Raw genomic sequence first — 17,328 nt, 5'->3', positions numbered from 1 at the left:
AATTTCTTTGTAGTATGTATAGATGATTATAAATGATTACCTTTAAACCTAATTCAGTGTAAATGTAATCTCTTTGTAATAGATTACAAACATATTACATTTAAACCTGCATTAGTTATATAGAACACTGTGTTAAGGTTTCAGTATATTTTGACCACAATATGTGGAATATCTTAAATCAGCCAAATACCAAAGTCTGAACTGTATATGGTCACAAGGATCAGAGATTTTCAATATTGTTTTATCTGCTTATTATCCATTGGATGCTATTTTACCATATTGTCCATCAAGGAAGACTTTTGATTGAATTTAAACCTGCCCTTTCATATTACCTTTGACTGACTGTTCTCTCCTTTTCATTATATTTTGCTGATCAACTAAGCCTAGTTTCTCCTTTCTAGGATTTTGGCAAATGTTGGAATTTGACTATCACTTCAAAGTGGTCTCACATATACTTAATATGATAGAAACCAAGTCATGGCCATTAGATGGAGTTCCTCGCTGTGAAGCCATTAAGGGGCTAAGTGAGCTAGAACCACGTAATATTATGACACAGTGCTTTGATTACTACCTCAAGCCTTCTGACAAAGATACTGAAGATGGTGAGTGTAGATATCATTTTTGCGTGGATTCAGTAATCAGGAATAGAGTACATGCAGTTAGATTAACATTCACCTAGTATTTTAAAATATTCTCTCAGAGATTTTAACAATGTTTAAGATGTTTCTACCTGATTCCCCATGTTTTGATTGCAAATAGTTGTTTGTTTGTTGAATTAGCAGTTAATCTTCTAAGCAAAATTTTGATATTTTGAACATTACTGTATGTGATTCATGCGCAAAAGGTTGCATTGTTAGTTCTTTTGTTTGAAGTGGGAATTAAACTTTTATAGACTTCCCACTGCCATATTTACAACACTGCCTAAGAAGCACAGGTTGGGGCCCTACATTTTAGGTGGGCCTTGAACATTATCTTTATATGCCCCCCCTTTTTTTTTTATTGATCAATTATGAGCTAGTTGCCATGCCAGAAAAATCATGGAAAAAAAAGTTTTTTACTTGGTTTTAAGATACAAGGCTACATGTTGTATCTCTTTAATCTGGCAAGCTTGGGACCTGGCCATTGCCGGACCACAAAAAATGCCAGAAAATAGAAACTGACCCCTTTAAAGGCCCTTGGGTGAGCACTGTTGCCAGTTACCTCATCTTGGTTTTATCTTCCAAGAATTGTTACCCTATCTTTGGAGTCCTTACCTGTAGATGGAGACTCCCCATTATCTTGGGCAAGGGTTTTGTGTGGCATATGATGCCAGTACAGGGCAGATTCGTCAGCATTATACACTTGTTTTGGGGCTATAAGAAATTAACAGGGGCAAGAAAGAGGGGCAAGTATGAAGTCTGTTGGGGATGAGAGAGCTTGGGAAGTGAGTCAGTTGTTGTTCGCTGATGATACAGCGCTGGTGGCTGATTCATGTGAGAAACTGCAGAAGCTGGTGACTGATTTTGGTAAAGTGTGTGAAAGAAGAAAGTTAAGAGTAAATGTGAATAAGAGCAAGGTTATTAGGTACAGTAGGGTTGAGGGTCAAGTCAGTTGGGAGGTGAGTTTGAATGGAGAAAAACTGGAGGAAGTAAAGTGTTTTAGATATCTGGGAGTGGATCTGGCAGCGGATGGAACCATGGAAGCGGAAGTGGATCATAGGGTGGGGGAGGGGGCGAAAATTCTGGGAGCCTTGAAGAATGTGTGGAAGTCGAGAACATTATCTCGGAAAGCAAAAATGGGTATGTTTGAAGGAATAGTGGTTCCAACAATGTTGTATGGTTGCGAGGCGTGGGCTATGGATAGAGTGGTGCGCAGGAGGATGGATGTGCTGGAAATGAGATGTTTGAGGACAATGTGTGGTGTGAGGTGGTTTGATTGAGTAAGTAACGTAAGGGTAAAAGAGATGTGTGGCAAATAAAAAGAGCGTGGTTGAGAGAGCAGAAGAGGGTGTTTTGAAGTGGTTTGGGCACATGGAGAGAATGAGTGAGGAAAAGTTGACCAAGAGGATATATGTGTCGGAGGTGGAGGGAACGAGGAGAAGAGGGAGACCAAATTGGAGGTGGAAAGATGGAGTGAAAAAGATTTTGTGTGATCGGGGCCTGAACATGCAGGAGGGTGAAAGGAGGGCAAGGAATAGAGTGAATTGGAGCGATGTGGTATACCGGGGTTGACGTGCTGTCAGTGGATTGAATCAGGGCATGTGAAGCGTCTGGGGTAAACCATGGAAAGCTGTGTAGGTATGTATATTTGCGTGTGTGGACGTATGTATATACATGTGTATGGGGGTGGGTTGGACCATTTCTTTCGTCTGTTTCCTTGCGCTACCTCGCAAACGCGGGAGACAGCGGCAAAAAAAAAAAAAAAAAATAACAGGACTGTTAATTAGCTCAGCTGTGGTGTAAACAGATTTTGGTGCCTTAGTACTGCTAACAGCACCTCCCTGGTGGCATATCCACAAACCAATTTTGTCATATCCAAAACGCACCAGACCAATGGAGTTGCCAGAGCACAGAGTGCTGGATTAGAGAGATACAACTTGTAATTGCTAATATCATGGATGTGATTTTAAATTTTTTCAGAATTTCATTTTTTGAATGTCTAGATTGACCTATATCAAATCTGAGGAGGTGAAATGTCTTTTGGGGGATCATGGTTCTTACAAATTCAGTACCCAGTACCTTAAACAGTCTTAATCTAGCCCTGAACATTTTTTAGTTGAATGAAGTGGATACATTCTCAGAAAAATAAGTTTCTTTGACATTAAGATACAAGGATAATTGCAAATATCAGGAGTGTGATTTTATGTTTCTCCAGATTTTCTTTTCTTGAACGTCCAGATTGACCCACATGAATTATGCAAATCTAAGATGAAAGAAAAAAAGTCAGGGATTAAGGTTCTTACAAATTTAGTGCATAGGGCCCTAATCAGTCTGGGCATGGGCATTTTGTGCTAAATAAAGTATTTACATTCCCTGAAAATAGTGTTATGTAGATAGCTTTTCCACATAGACTCCATCATGTAAATTAGAGTCCATCAGATTGGGGAAGAGCAGTGTGGTTTCAGAAGTGGTAGAGGATGTGTGGATCAGGTGTTTGCTTTGAAGAATGTATGTGAGAAATACTTAGAAAAGCAAATGGATTTGTATGTAGCATTTATGGATCTGGAGAAGGCATATGATAGAGTTGATAGAGATGCTCTGTGGAAGGTATTAAGAATATATGGTGTGGGAGGAAAGTTGTTAGAAGCAGTGAAAAGTTTTTTATCGAGGATGTAAGGCATGTGTACGTGTAGGAAGAGAGGAAAGTGATTGGTTCTCAGTGAATGTAGGTTTGCGGCAGGGGTGTGTGATGTCTCCATGGTTGTTTAATTTGTTTATGGATGGGGTTGTTAGGGAGGTAAATGCAAGAGTTTTGGAAAGAGGGGCAAGTATGAAGTCTGTTGGGGATGAGAGAGCTTGGGAAGTGAGTCAGTTGTTGTTCGCTGATGATACAGCGCTGGTGGCTGATTCATGTGAGAAACTGCAGAAGCTGGTGACTGAGTTTGGTAAAGTGTGTGAAAGAAGAAAGTTAAGAGTAAATGTGAATAAGAGCAAGGTTATTAGGTACAGTAGGGTTGAGGGTCAAGTCAGTTGGGAGGTGAGTTTGAATGGAGAAAAACTGGAGGAAGTAAAGTGTTTTAGATATCTGGGAGTGGATCTGGCAGCGGATGGAACCATGGAAGCGGAAGTGGATCATAGGGTGGGGGAGGGGGCGAAAATTCTGGGAGCCTTGAAGAATGTGTGGAAGTCGAGAACATTATCTCGGAAAGCAAAAATGGGTATGTTTGAAGGAATAGTGGTTCCAACAATGTTGTATGGTTGCGAGGCGTGGGCTATGGATAGAGTGGTGCGCAGGAGGATGGATGTGCTGGAAATGAGATGTTTGAGGACAATGTGTGGTGTGAGGTGGTTTGATTGAGTAAGTAACGTAAGGGTAAGAGAGATGTGTGCAAATAAAAAGAGCGTGGTTGAGAGAGCAGAAGAGGGTGTTTTGAAGTGGTTTGGGCACATGGAGAGAATGAGTGAGGAAAAGTTGACCAAGAGGATATAAGTGTCGGAGGTGGAGGGAACGAGGAGAAGAGGGAGACCAAATTGGAGGTGGAAAGATGGAGTGAAAAAGATTTTGTGTGATCGGGGCCTGAACATGCAGGAGGGTGAAAGGAGGGCAAGGAATAGAGTGAATTGGAGCGATGTGGTATACCGGGGTTCACGTGCTGTCAGTGGATTGAATCAGGGCATGTGAAGCGTCTGGGGTAAACCATGGAAAGCTGTGTAGGTAGGTACATTTGCGTGTGTGGACGTATGTATATACATGTGTATGGGGGTGGGTTGGACCATTTCTTTCGTCTGTTTCCTTGCGCTACCTCGCAAACGCGGGAGACAGTGGCAAAAAAAAAAAAAAAAAAAAAATTAACAGGACTGTTAATTAGCTCAGCTGTGGTGTAAACAGATTTTGGTGCCTTAGTACTGCTAACAGCACCTCCCTGGTGGCATATCCACAAACCAATTTTGTCATATCCAAAACGCACCAGACCAATGGAGTTGCCAGAGCACAGAGTGCTGGATTAGAGAGATACAACCTGTAATTGCAAATATCATGGATGTGATTTTAAATTTTTTCAGAATTTCATTTTTTGAATGTCTAGATTGACCTATATCAAATCTGAGGAGGTGAAATGTCTTTTGGGGGATCATGGTTCTTACAAATTCAGTACCCAGTACCTTAAACAGTCTTAATCTAGCCCTGAACATTTTTTAGTTGAATGAAGTGGATACATTCTCAGAAAAATAAGTTTCTTTGACATTAAGATACAAGGATAATTGCAAATATCAGGAGTGTGATTTTATGTTTCTCCAGATTTTCTTTTCTTGAACGTCCAGATTGACCCACATGAATTATGCAAATCTAAGATGAAAGAAAAAAAGTCAGGGATTAAGGTTCTTACAAATTTAGTGCATAGGGCCCTAATCAGTCTGGGCATGGGCATTTTGTGCTAAATAAAGTATTTACATTCCCTGAAAATAGTGTTATGTAGATAGCTTTTCCACATAGACTCCATCATGTAAATTAGAGTCCATCAGATTGGGGAAGAGCAGTGTGGTTTCAGAAGTGGTAGAGGATGTGTGGATCAGGTGTTTGCTTTGAAGAATGTATGTGAGAAATACTTAGAAAAGCAAATGGATTTGTATGTAGCATTTATGGATCTGGAGAAGGCATATGATAGAGTTGATAGAGATGCTCTGTGGAAGGTATTAAGAATATATGGTGTGGGAGGAAAGTTGTTAGAAGCAGTGAAAAGTTTTTTATCGAGGATGTAAGGCATGTGTACGTGTAGGAAGAGAGGAAAGTGATTGGTTCTCAGTGAATGTAGGTTTGCGGCAGGGGTGTGTGATGTCTCCATGGTTGTTTAATTTGTTTATGGATGGGGTTGTTAGGGAGGTAAATGCAAGAGTTTTGGAAAGAGGGGCAAGTATGAAGTCTGTTGGGGATGAGAGAGCTTGGGAAGTGAGTCAGTTGTTGTTCGCTGATGATACAGCGCTGGTGGCTGATTCATGTGAGAAACTGCAGAAGCTGGTGACTGAGTTTGGAAAAGTGTGTGGAAGAAGAAAGTTAAGAGTAAATGTGAATAAGAGCAAGGTTATTAGGTACAGTAGGGTTGAGGGTCAAGTCAATTGGGAGGTGAGTTTGAATGGAGAAAAACTGGAGGAAGTGAAGTGTTTTAGATATCTGGGAGTGGATCTGGCAGCGGATGGAACCATGGAAGCGGAAGTGGATCATAGGGTGGGGGAGGGGGCGAAAATCCTGGGGGCCTTGAAGAATGTGTGGAAGTCGAGAACATTATCTCGGAAAGCAAAAATGGGTATGTTTGAAGGAATAGTGGTTCCAACAATGTTGTATGGTTGCGAGGCGTGGGCTATGGATAGAGTTGTGCGCAGGAGGATGGATGTGCTGGAAATGAGATGTTTGAGGACAATGTGTGGTGTGAGGTGGTTTGATCGAGTGAGTAACGTAAGGGTAAGAGAGATGTGTGGAAATAAAAAGAGCGTGGTTGAGAGAGCAGAAGAGGGTGTTTTGAAGTGGTTTGGGCACATGGAGAGGATGAGTGAGGAAAGATTGACCAAGAGGATATATGTGTCGGAGGTGGAGGGAACAAGGAGAAGATGGAGACCAAATTGGAGGTGGATAGATGGAGTGAAAAAGATTTTGTGTGATCAGGGCCTGAGCATGCAGGAGGGTGAAAGGAGGGCAAGGAATAGAGTGAATTGGAGCGATGTGGTATACCGGGGTTGACGTGCTGTCAGTGGATTGAAGCAGGGCATGTGAAGCGTCTGGGGTAAACCATGGAAAGCTGTGTAGGTATGTATATTTGCGTGTGTAGACGTATGTATATACATGTGTATGGGGGGGGTTGGGCCATTTCTTTCGTCTGTTTCCTTGCGCTACCTCGCAAACGCGGGAGACAGCGACAAAGTATAATAAATATAAAATATTGAGGGATGAACTTCTGAGTTAAGGAGAGTAGTTTGGTGAAAGAAGAGGTGATGAAAGCTTCATATAAGATGAAATGTTGCAAGGTAGTTGTAGTGGCTGGTATTGCAGTTGAAGTTCTTAAGAAAGGGCGTGAATGTGTTGATGGTTAGGATTTTCAGTGCATGTATGGATTATGGTGAGATGCCTGAGGTTTGGTGGAACACATGTATAGTGCTGTTGTATAAAGGCAAGTGTTCAAAGTAGAGGTATAAGTTTGTTGAATGTACATGGTATGTTTTATAGGAGAGCAGTGATTGAGAGGGTGAGGGCATGTACAGAACATTAAACTGGAGTAGAACAGTGTTGTTTTTGAAACAACAAAGGATGTGTGGATCAGATGTATGCTTTAAAGAATGTTTGTGAGAAATACTCAGAAAAACATTTGATTTGTATGTGGCATTTATGGATCTGGAGAAAGCATACGATGGGTTTGATAGAGAAAAACATACAATTTGTATGTGGCTTCTGTGGATCTGGAGAAAGCAACTGATAGGGTTGATAGAGTTGCCTTGTAGAAGGTTTTAAAGGTATATGTTGTACTCCTTGCATGTCATAGAAGGCAACTAAAAGGGATGGGAGTAGGGGGCTGGAAATCCTCCCCTCCAGTTTTTACTTTTCCAAAAGAAGGAACAGAGAAGGTGGCCAAGTGAGTATTTTCCCTCTAAGGCTCAGTCCTTTGTTCTTAATGCTACCTTGCTAACGCAGGAATTGGTGAATATGTATGAAAAAAAATTGTGGTAGGAAAGCTTTTAAAAGTATGTTATGGAAGGAAAGCTTTAAGAAGCAGTGAGAAGTTTTTATCAAGGATGTAAAGCTTATGTACAAGTAGGAAAAGAGGAGAATGAATTGTTCCAAGTGAAGGTTGGTGTGTGATGTCACCATGGCTGCATAATATGTTTTGAAGGTTGGTGTGTGATGTCGCCATGGCTGTATAATTTGTTTATGGATAGGATGGTGAGAGGGGTAAATGAAAGAGTCTTGGAAAGAGGGGTGAATGTGGAGTTTGTAGGGGATGAGGGGGGTGGGAATTGAGTCATTTGTTGTTTAATGATGACACAGCACTGGTGGCATTTCCTTAATCAGCGAGGTAGCACCAGAAAATGGACGAAGAAAGACCCATCCACTCATATACACACATATATACTTACCCATACATGTACATATACAAACATATACTGATCAGCATATAGACATACATACACAGACATATATATATATATATATATATATATATATATATATATTTTTTTTTTTTTTTTTTTTTTTTTTCATACTATTCGCCATTTCCCGCGATAGCGAGGTAGCGTTAAGAACAGAGGACTGGGCCTTTTTTGGAATATCCTCACCTGGCCCCCTCTGTTCCTTCTTTTGGAAAATTAAAAAAAAAAAAAAAAAAAAAAAAAAAAAAAAAAGAGAGAGGGGAGGATTTCCAGCCCCCCGCTCCCTCCCCTTTTAGTCGCCTTCTACGACACGCAGGGAATACGTGGGATGTATTCTTAATCCCCTATCCCCAGGGATAAATATATATATATATATATTTTTTTTTTTTTTTTTTTTTTTTTTTTTTTATACTTTGTCGCTGTCTCCCGCGTCTGCGAGGTAGCGCAAGGAAACAGACGAAAGAAATGGCCCAACCCCCCCCCCCCCCATACACATGTACATACACATGTCCACACACGTGTATACATACCTACACAGCTTTCCATGGTCCACCCCAGACGCCTCACATGCCTTGATTCACTCCAATGACAGCACGTCAACCCCTGTATACCACATCGCTCCAATTCACTCTATTCCTTGCCCTCCTTACACCCTCCTGCATGTTCAGGCCCCGATCACACCAAATCTTTTTCACTCCATCTTTCCACCTCCAATTTGGTCTCCCTCTTCTCCTCGTTCCCTCCACCTCCGACACATATATCCTCTTGGTCAATCTTTCCTCACTCATTCTCTCCATGTGCCCAAACCATTTCAAAACACCCTCTTCTGCTCTCTCAACCACGCTCTTTTTATTTCCACACATCTCTCTTACCCTTACGTTACTTACTCGATCAAACCACCTCACACCACACATTGTCCTCAAACATCTCATTTCCAGCACATCCATCCTCCTGCGCACAACTCTATCCATAGCCCACGCCTCGCAACCATACAACATTGTTGGAACCACTATTCCTTCAAACATACCCATTTTTGCTTTCCGAGATATGGGAAGTGAGTCAGTTGTTGTTCGCTGATGATACAGCGCTGGTGGCTGATTCATGTGAGAAACTGCAGAAGCTGGTGACTGAGTTTGGTAAAGTGTGTGGAAGAAGAAAGTTAAGAGTAAATGTGAATAAGAGCAAGGTTATTAGGTACAGTAGGGGTGAGGGTCAAGTCAATTGGGAGGTAAGTTTGAATGGAGAAAAACTGGAGGAAGTGAAGTGTTTTAGATATCTGGGAGTGGATCTGTCAGCGGATGGAACCATGGAAGCGGAAGTGGATCATAGGGTGGGGGAGGGGGCGAAAAATTTTGGGAGCCTTGAAAAATGTGTGGAAGTCGAGAACATTATATATATATATATATATATATATATATCATCTTGTACATATTCATATTTGCTTGCAAACATCCATTCCTGGCGCTACCCCATCCCACAGGAAACAGCATCGCTACCCCCTGCTTCAGCAAGGTAGTGCTAGAAAAATAGACAAAAAAGGCCACATTCATTCACACTTAGTCTCTAGCTTTCACTTGTAATGCACTGAAACCACAGCTCTCTCTCCACATCCAGGCCCCACAGACATTTCCATTGTTTACCCCAGATGTTTCACATGCCCTGGTTCAGTTTGTTGACAGCACGTCGACTCTGGTATACCACATTGTTCCAATTCACTCTATTCCATACATGCCTCTCAGCCTCCTGTATCTTCAGGCCCCAATTACTCAGAGTCTTTCTCACTGCATCCTTCCTCCTCTATTTTGGTCAAACACCTTATTCCCCCCCACCTCTGACACATACATCTTCTTTGTCAGTCTTTCCTCACTCATTCTCTGCATATGTCCAGACTATTTCAACACATCCACCTTCCTCCATACAAGCTTATCTATAACCCATGCCTTGCAATCATACAATATTGCTGGAACTTCTATTCCTTCAAACACACCCATTTTTTCTCTCCGAGATAGCATTCTCTCCTCCATATATTCTTCATTGCTCCCAGAACCTTCGCCCCCTCCCTCACCCTGTGACTCACTTCCGCTCCCTTGGTTCCATCCGCTGCTAAGTCCACTCTCAGATCTCTAAAACACTACTTCCTCCAATTTTTCTCCATTTAAACTTATTTTATTATTATACTTTTATTATACTTTGTCGCTGTCTCCCGCGTTTGCGAGGTAGCGCAAGGAAACAGACGAAAGAAATGGCCCAACCCCCCCCCCATACACATGTATATACATACGTCCACACACGCAAATTACATACCTACACAGCTTTCCATGGTTTACCCCAGACGCTTCACATGCCTTGATTCAATCCACTGACAGCACGTCAACCCTGGTATACCACATCGCTCCAATTCACTCTATTCCTTGCCCTCCTTTCACCCTCCTGCATGTTCAGGCCCCGATCACACAAAATCTTTTTCACTCCATCTTTCCACCTCCAATTTGGTCTCCCTCTTCTCCTCGTTCCCTCCACCTCCGACACATATATCCTCTTGGTCAATCTTTCCTCACTCATTCTCTCCATGTGCCCAAACCACTTCAAAACACCCTCTTCTGCTCTCTCAACCACGCTCTTTTTATTTCCACACATCTCTCTTACCCTTACGTTACTCACTCGATCAAACCACCTCACACCACACATTGTCCTCAAACATCTCATTTCCAGCACATCCATCCTCCTGCGCACAACTCTATCCATAGCCCACGCCTCGCAACCATACAACATTGTTGGAACCACTATTCCTTCAAACATACCCATTTTTGCTTTCCGAGATAATGTTCTCGACTTCCACACATTCTTCAAGGCCCCCAGAATTTTCGCCCCCTCCCCCACCCTATGATCCACTTCCGCTTCCATGGTTCCATCCGCTGCCAGATCCACTCCCAGATATCTAAAACACTTCACTTCCTCCAGTTTTTCTCCATTCAAACTCACCTCCCAATTGACTTGACCCTCAACCCTACTGTACCTAATAACCTTGCTCTTATTCACATTTACTCTTAACTTTCTTCTTCCACACACTTTACCAAACTCAGTCACCAGCTTGTGCAGTTTCTCACATGAATCAGCCACCAGCGCTGTATCATCAGCGAACAACAACTGACTCACTTCCCAAGCTCTGTCATCCCCAACAGACTTCATACTTGCCCCTCTTTCCAAAACTCTTGCATTTACCTCCCTAACAACCCCATCCATAAACAAATTAAACAACCATGGAGACATCACACACCCCTGCCGCAAACCTACATTCACTGAGAACCACTCACTTTCCTCTCTTCCTACACATACACATGCCTTACATCCTCGATAAAAACTTTTCACTGCTTCTGACAACTTTCCTCCCACACCATATATTCTTAATACCTTCCACAGAGCATCTCTATCAACTCTATCATATGCCTTCTCCAGATCCATAAATGCTACATACAAATTCCCTTTAAACTTACATCCCAATTAACTTGTCCCTCAACCCTACTGAAACTAATAACCTTGCTCCTATTCACATTTACTCTCAACTTTTTCCTTTTGCACACGTACATATATATTATACTTGACCACTGTTTCCCACGTTAGCAAGGTAGTGCCAGGAAACAGGCAAAGAAAGATCCATCCACTCACATACACATATTTATGCACTTACATGTTCATATACACATATATGGAAGAGGTCACAGTGGTGCATGTGATCTAGTATATGCATAAAACCACAGGAAAATGAAACACGATAAGTTCCCAAGTGCACTTTCGTGTAATGATCACATCATCAGGGGAGATACAAGAATGAGATAGAAGTAGAACAGTCAGGTGATATACAGCATGTCGACCCTGGTATACCACATTGTTCCAATTCTCTCTGTTCCTTACATGCCTCTCACCCTCCTGTATCATCAGGCCTCGATCACTCAAAATCTTTTTCACTCCATCCTTCCACCTCCAATTTGGTCTCTCGCTTCTCCTTGTTCCCTTCACCTCTGACTCATATATCCTCTTTGTCAATCTTTCCTTACTCATTCTCTCCATGTAACCAAACCATTTTAACACACCTTCTTCTCTTCTGCTCTCTAAACCATACTCTTTTTATTGCCACACATCTCTCTTACCCTTTCACTACTTACTCGATCAAACCATTTCACACCACGTATTGCCCTCATTTCATTTACAACACATTCACCCTCCTCTGCACAATCCTATCTGTAGCCTATGCCTCGCAGCCATATAACATTGTTGGAACCACTATTCCTTCAGACATACCCATTTTTGCTCTCTGAGATAATGTTCTTGCCTTCCACACATTCTTCACTGTGCCCAGAACCTTCAACCCCTCCCCCACCTTGTGACTCACTTCCTCTGCTAGATCCACTTCCAGATATCTAAAACACTTCACTTCCTTCAGTTTTTCTCCTTTCAAACTTACCTCCCTCAACCCTACTGAACCTAATAACCTTGCTCTTATTCACATTTTCTCTAAGTTTTCTTCTTTCACACACTTTACCAAACATAGTCACCAGCTTCTGCAGTTTCTCATCCGAATCAGCCACCAATGCTGTATCATCAGCTAACAACAACTGACTCACTTCCCAAGCCCTCTCATCCCCAACAGACTGCATACTTGCCCTTTTCTCTAAAACTCTTGCATTCACGTCCCTAACCACCCTATCCATAGACAAATTATACAACCATGGAGACGTCACTCACCCCTGCTGCAAACTGACATTCACTGGGAACCAATCACTTTCCTCTCTTCCTACTTGTGCACATGCCTTACATCCTTGGTAAAAACTTTTCGCTGCTTTTAACAACTTACCTCCCACACCATATACTCTTAATACCTTCCACAAAGCATCTCTATCAACCCTATCATATGCCCTCTCCAAATCCATAAATGCTACTTACAAATCCATTTCTAAGTATTTCTCACATACATTTTTCAAAGCAAACACTTAATCCACACATCCTCTACCACTTCTGAAACCACACTGCTTTTCCCCAATCTGATGCTTTGTACATGCCTCTACCCTCTCATTGAATACCCTCCCATATAATTTCCCAGGAATACTCAACAAACTTATAACTCTGTAATTTGAACACTCACCTTTATACCCTTTGCCTTTGTACAATGGCACTATGCATGCATTCTGCCAATCCTCAGGCACTTCATGAATCATACATACATTGAATATCCTTACCACCCAATCAAGAACACAGTCATCACTTTCTTAATAAATTCCACTGCAGTACCATCCAAACCCACCATCTTGCCATCTTTCATCTTCCACAAAGCTTTCACTATCTCTTCTCTGTTTACCAAACCATTCTCCCTGACTCTCTCACTTTGCACACCACCTCGACCAAAACACCCTATATCTACCACTCTATCATCAAACACAGTCAACAAACCTTCAAACTACTCACTCCTTCTTCTCACTTCACCACTACTTGTTATTACCTCCCATTAGCCCCCTTCACCGATGTTCCCATTTATTCTCATCTTATGCACTTTATTTGCCTTCTTCCAGAACATCTTTTTATTCTCCCTAAGATTTAATGAGACTCGCTCACCCCAACTCTCATTTGCCCTTTTTTTCACCTCTTGCACCTTTCTCTTGACCCTCTGCCTCTTTCTTTTATATATCTCCCAATCATTTGCACTATTTCTCTGCAGAAATCATCCAGATGCCTCTTCTCTTTCACTAACAATCCCGCTTTGGATGGATTAGGTGTCTTAGCAATTATTGAGTAGCAGTGTGGAGAGGAGAAAACACCACTCCTAGTTGTTGTTCCCTTGTACTGTGTCTAAGGCCAGCCATTCTCAGACCTTGAATAGGAAATCACATTTTTATACCTTTTAACATTGCAGGAGATACACTGTACACACTGCGTGATGATAAAGTATGTCGTTTATGTGCAGAAGTTCTCTTGAGGTCTGCAGACAAGTATAACCTGCATGAGTTTCTGAGCATATGGCAGCAGAGTGTCCCTGAAGGTTTGTCTGATTTTCACTTGTTAAGTATTACAGTAACACAAGTAAAACATCTAAAATTTGAAGGTCTCCATAATTCAAATTCAAAATAACATGTATGTTTCCCATTTTTTCTGGGTCAGCTTAGGTCGCATGCACCCCTTCAGTTCAAAACATTTAACATATAATCAATAAAATGATTCAGTGAATGTTCATTTCTCATATAGGTTTGATGCACAGTTCTCTTCATTAAAAATTTCAAAAAGAAGATATATGAAAGAGTTGGTTCTAATAGAGTCTTCCAAACATTACTGCTCATGTTTGCTTGAAAACATTCAAATTATATGATAAAATGATACTGTATATTTTATTTTTCATATGTTTTCCTGCATGATGCTTTTCAAAGGTTTCAGTTGTATGAGAGAATTGATAAACATCTACATGTACATGTATGTATGTTTGGTTCATGGTGAAGTGCCTGAGGATTGGCAGAATGCATGCATAGTGCCATTGTACAAAGGCAAAGGGGATAAAGGTGAGTGTTCAAATTACAGAGGTATAAGTTTGTTGAGTATTCCTGGGAAATTATATGGGAGGGTATTGATTGAGAGGGTAAAGGCATGTATAGAGTATCAGAGTGGGGAAGAGCAGTGTGGTTTCATAAGTGGTAGAGGGAGTGTAGATCAGGTGTTTGCTTTGAAGAATGTATGTGAGAAATACTTAGAAAAACAGATGGATTTGTATGTAGCATTTATGGATCTGGAGAAGGCATATGATAAAGTTGATAGAAATGCTTTGTGGAAGGTATTAAGAGTATATGGTTTGGGAGGCAAGTTGCTAGAAGAAGTGAAAAGTTTTTATCAAGGATGGAAGGCATGTGTACGAGTAGGAAGAGAGGAAAGTGACTGGTTCTCAGTGAATGTCGGTTTGTGGCAGGGGTGAGTGATGTCTCCATGGTTGTTTAAGTTGATTATGGATGGGGTTGGCAGGGAATTAAATGCAAAAGTTTTGGAGAGAGGGGCAAGTATGCAGTCTGTTGGGGATAAGAGGGCTTCAGAAGCAAGTCAGTCGTTGTTCGCTGATGATACAGCACTGATGGCTGATTCGGGTGAGAAACTGCAGAAGTTGGTGATTGAGTTTGGTAAAGTGTGTGAAAGAAGAAAGCTGAGAGTAAATGTGAATAAGAGCAAGGTACTTAGGTTCAGTAGGGTTAAGGGATAAGTTAATTGGGGAGGTAAGTTTGAATGGAGAAAAACTGGAGGAAGTGAAGTGTTTTAGATATCTGGGAGTGGATTTAGCAGCAGATGGAACCATGGAAGCAGAAGTGAGTCACAGGGTGGGGGAGAGGGCAAAGGTTCTGAGAGGGTTGAAGAATGTGTGAAAGACGAGAACATTATCTCGGAGAGCAAAAGTGGGTATGTTTGAAGGAATAGTGGTTCCAACAATGTTATATGGCTGCGAGGCATGGGCTATAGATAGGGTTGTGCAGAGGAGGGTGGATGTGTTGGAAATGAAATGTTTGAGGACAGTATGTGGTGTGAGGTGGTTTGATCGAGTAAGTAATGAAAGGATTAGAGAGATGTTTGGTAATAAAAAGAGTTTGGTTGAGAGAGCAGAAGAGGGCTTATTGAAATGGTTTGGTCACTTGGAGATGAGTGAGGAAAGATTGACAAAGAGGATATAAGTGTCAGAGGTAGAGGGAACAAAGAGAAGATGGAGACCAAATTGGAGGTGGAAGGATGGAGTAAAACGGATTTTGAGTGATCGGGGCCTGAACATACAGGAGGGTGAAAGGCGTGCAAGGAATAGAGTGAATTGAAACGATGTGGTATATCGGGGTCGAAGTGCTGTCAATGGATTGAACCTGGGCATGTGAAGTGTCTGGGGTAAACCATGGAAAGTTTTGTAGGGACTGGATATGGAAAGGGAGCTGTGGTTTTGGTGTATTACACATGGCAGCTAGAGGCTGAGTGTGAACAAATGTGGCCTTTGTTGATTTTTCCTTGCGCTACCTTGCATGTTTAGGGGGGAGGGGGGCGCTGTTTTTCATTTGTGGCAGGGTGGCGATAGGAATGGATAAAGGCAGCAAGTTTGAATATGTACATGTGTATGTATGTATATATCTGTGTATGTATATGTATGTATACATTGAAATGTATAGGTATGTATATGTGTGGGTGTCTATGTATATACTTGTGTATTTGGGTGGGTTTGGCCATTTTTTCATCTGTTTCCTTGGGCTAACTCGCTAATGCGGGAGACAGCAACTAAGTATTTATATTTAATATACTTTGTTGCTGTTTCCTGCTGCCTTCATCCATTCCTGCTGCCACCCCACCATACATGAAATGGCACCCCCTCCCCCCGCGTGTGCATGAGGTAGCTTTAGGAAAAGACAACAAAGGCCACATTCATTCACACTTAGTCTCTAGCTGTCATGTTTAATGCACTGAAACCACAGCTCCCTCTCCACATCCAGGACCCACAAAACTTTCCATGGTTTACCCCAAACGCTTCACATGCCCTGTTTCAATCTATTGACAGCATGTTGACCCCGGTACACCACATTGTTCCAATTCACTCTATTCCTTACACGCCTTTCACCCTCCCACATGTTCAGGCCCGGATTGCTCAAAATCTTTTTCACTCCATCCTTCCACCTCCAATTTGTTCTCCCACTTCTCTTTCCCACCACCTCTGACACATATATCCTGTGTCAATCTCTCCTCACTCATTCTCTCCATGTGACCAAACCATTTCAATACACCCTCTCCTGCTCTCTCAACCACACTCTTTTTATTGCCACTCACCTCTCTTATCCTTTCATTACTTACTCAATCAAACCACCTCACACCACATATTGTCCTCAAATATCTCAGTTCCAACACATCCACCCTCCTCCGCACAACCCTATCTATATATAGCCCATACCTCACAACCATATAACATTGTTGGAACCACAATTCCTTCAAACATACCCGTTTTTGCTCTCCGAGATAACACTCTCGCTTTCCACACATTCTTCAACGCTTCCAGAACCTTTGCCTCCTCCCCCACCCGAAGGTACTGGGAGTGACTAAGTATAATAATAATAATATTTAGAAAAATATCCCTGGGGATAGGAAAGAAACAATACTTCCCACGCATTCCTCATGTGTCGTAGAAGGCGACTAAAGGTGATGGGAGCTGGGGGGGCTGGAAACCCTCCCCTCCTTGTATTTTAACTTTCTAAAAGGGGAAACAGAAGGAGCCATGTGGGGAGTGCTCATCCTCCTTGAAGGCTAAGATTGGGGTGTCTAAATGTGGGTGGATGTAACCAAGATGAGAAAAAAGGAGGGATAGGTAGTATGTTTGAGGAAAGGAACTTGGATGTTTTGGCTCTGAGTGAAATGACGCTCAAGGGTAAAGGAGAAGAGTGGTTTAGGAATGTCTTGGGAGTAAAGTCAGGGGTTAGGGGACAAGAGCAAGGGAAGGAGTAGCACTACTCCTGAAACAGGAGTGGTGGGAGTATGTGATAGAGTGTAAGAAACTGGGTAAAACTGAAAGTAGGTG

At 41.9% G+C, this 17,328-nt stretch overlaps 1 protein-coding gene across 2 annotated transcripts in view; it reads left to right on the top strand.

Moving 5' to 3' along the window:
• The window catches only part of LOC139756435 (sister chromatid cohesion protein DCC1), a 74,429-nt gene that overhangs the window by 39,946 nt on the left and 17,155 nt on the right, over positions 1-17,328 (top strand). Inside the window, exons 7-8 of one of the 2 annotated variants that reach the window (XM_071675874.1) lie at positions 402-602; positions 13,675-13,800. In XM_071675874.1, the coding sequence (XP_071531975.1) occupies positions 402-602; positions 13,675-13,800 (327 nt within the window). The remainder of the gene's footprint in view (positions 1-401; positions 603-13,674; positions 13,801-17,328) is intronic. The other variant, XM_071675875.1, reaches the window with a different exon arrangement.

The sequence above is a fragment of the Panulirus ornatus genome, chromosome 21, assembly GCF_036320965.1.
Source record: "Panulirus ornatus isolate Po-2019 chromosome 21, ASM3632096v1, whole genome shotgun sequence".
Taxonomy (NCBI): Eukaryota; Metazoa; Arthropoda; class Malacostraca; order Decapoda; family Palinuridae; genus Panulirus; species Panulirus ornatus.
This window is presented reverse-complemented; position numbering and strand designations above follow the sequence as displayed.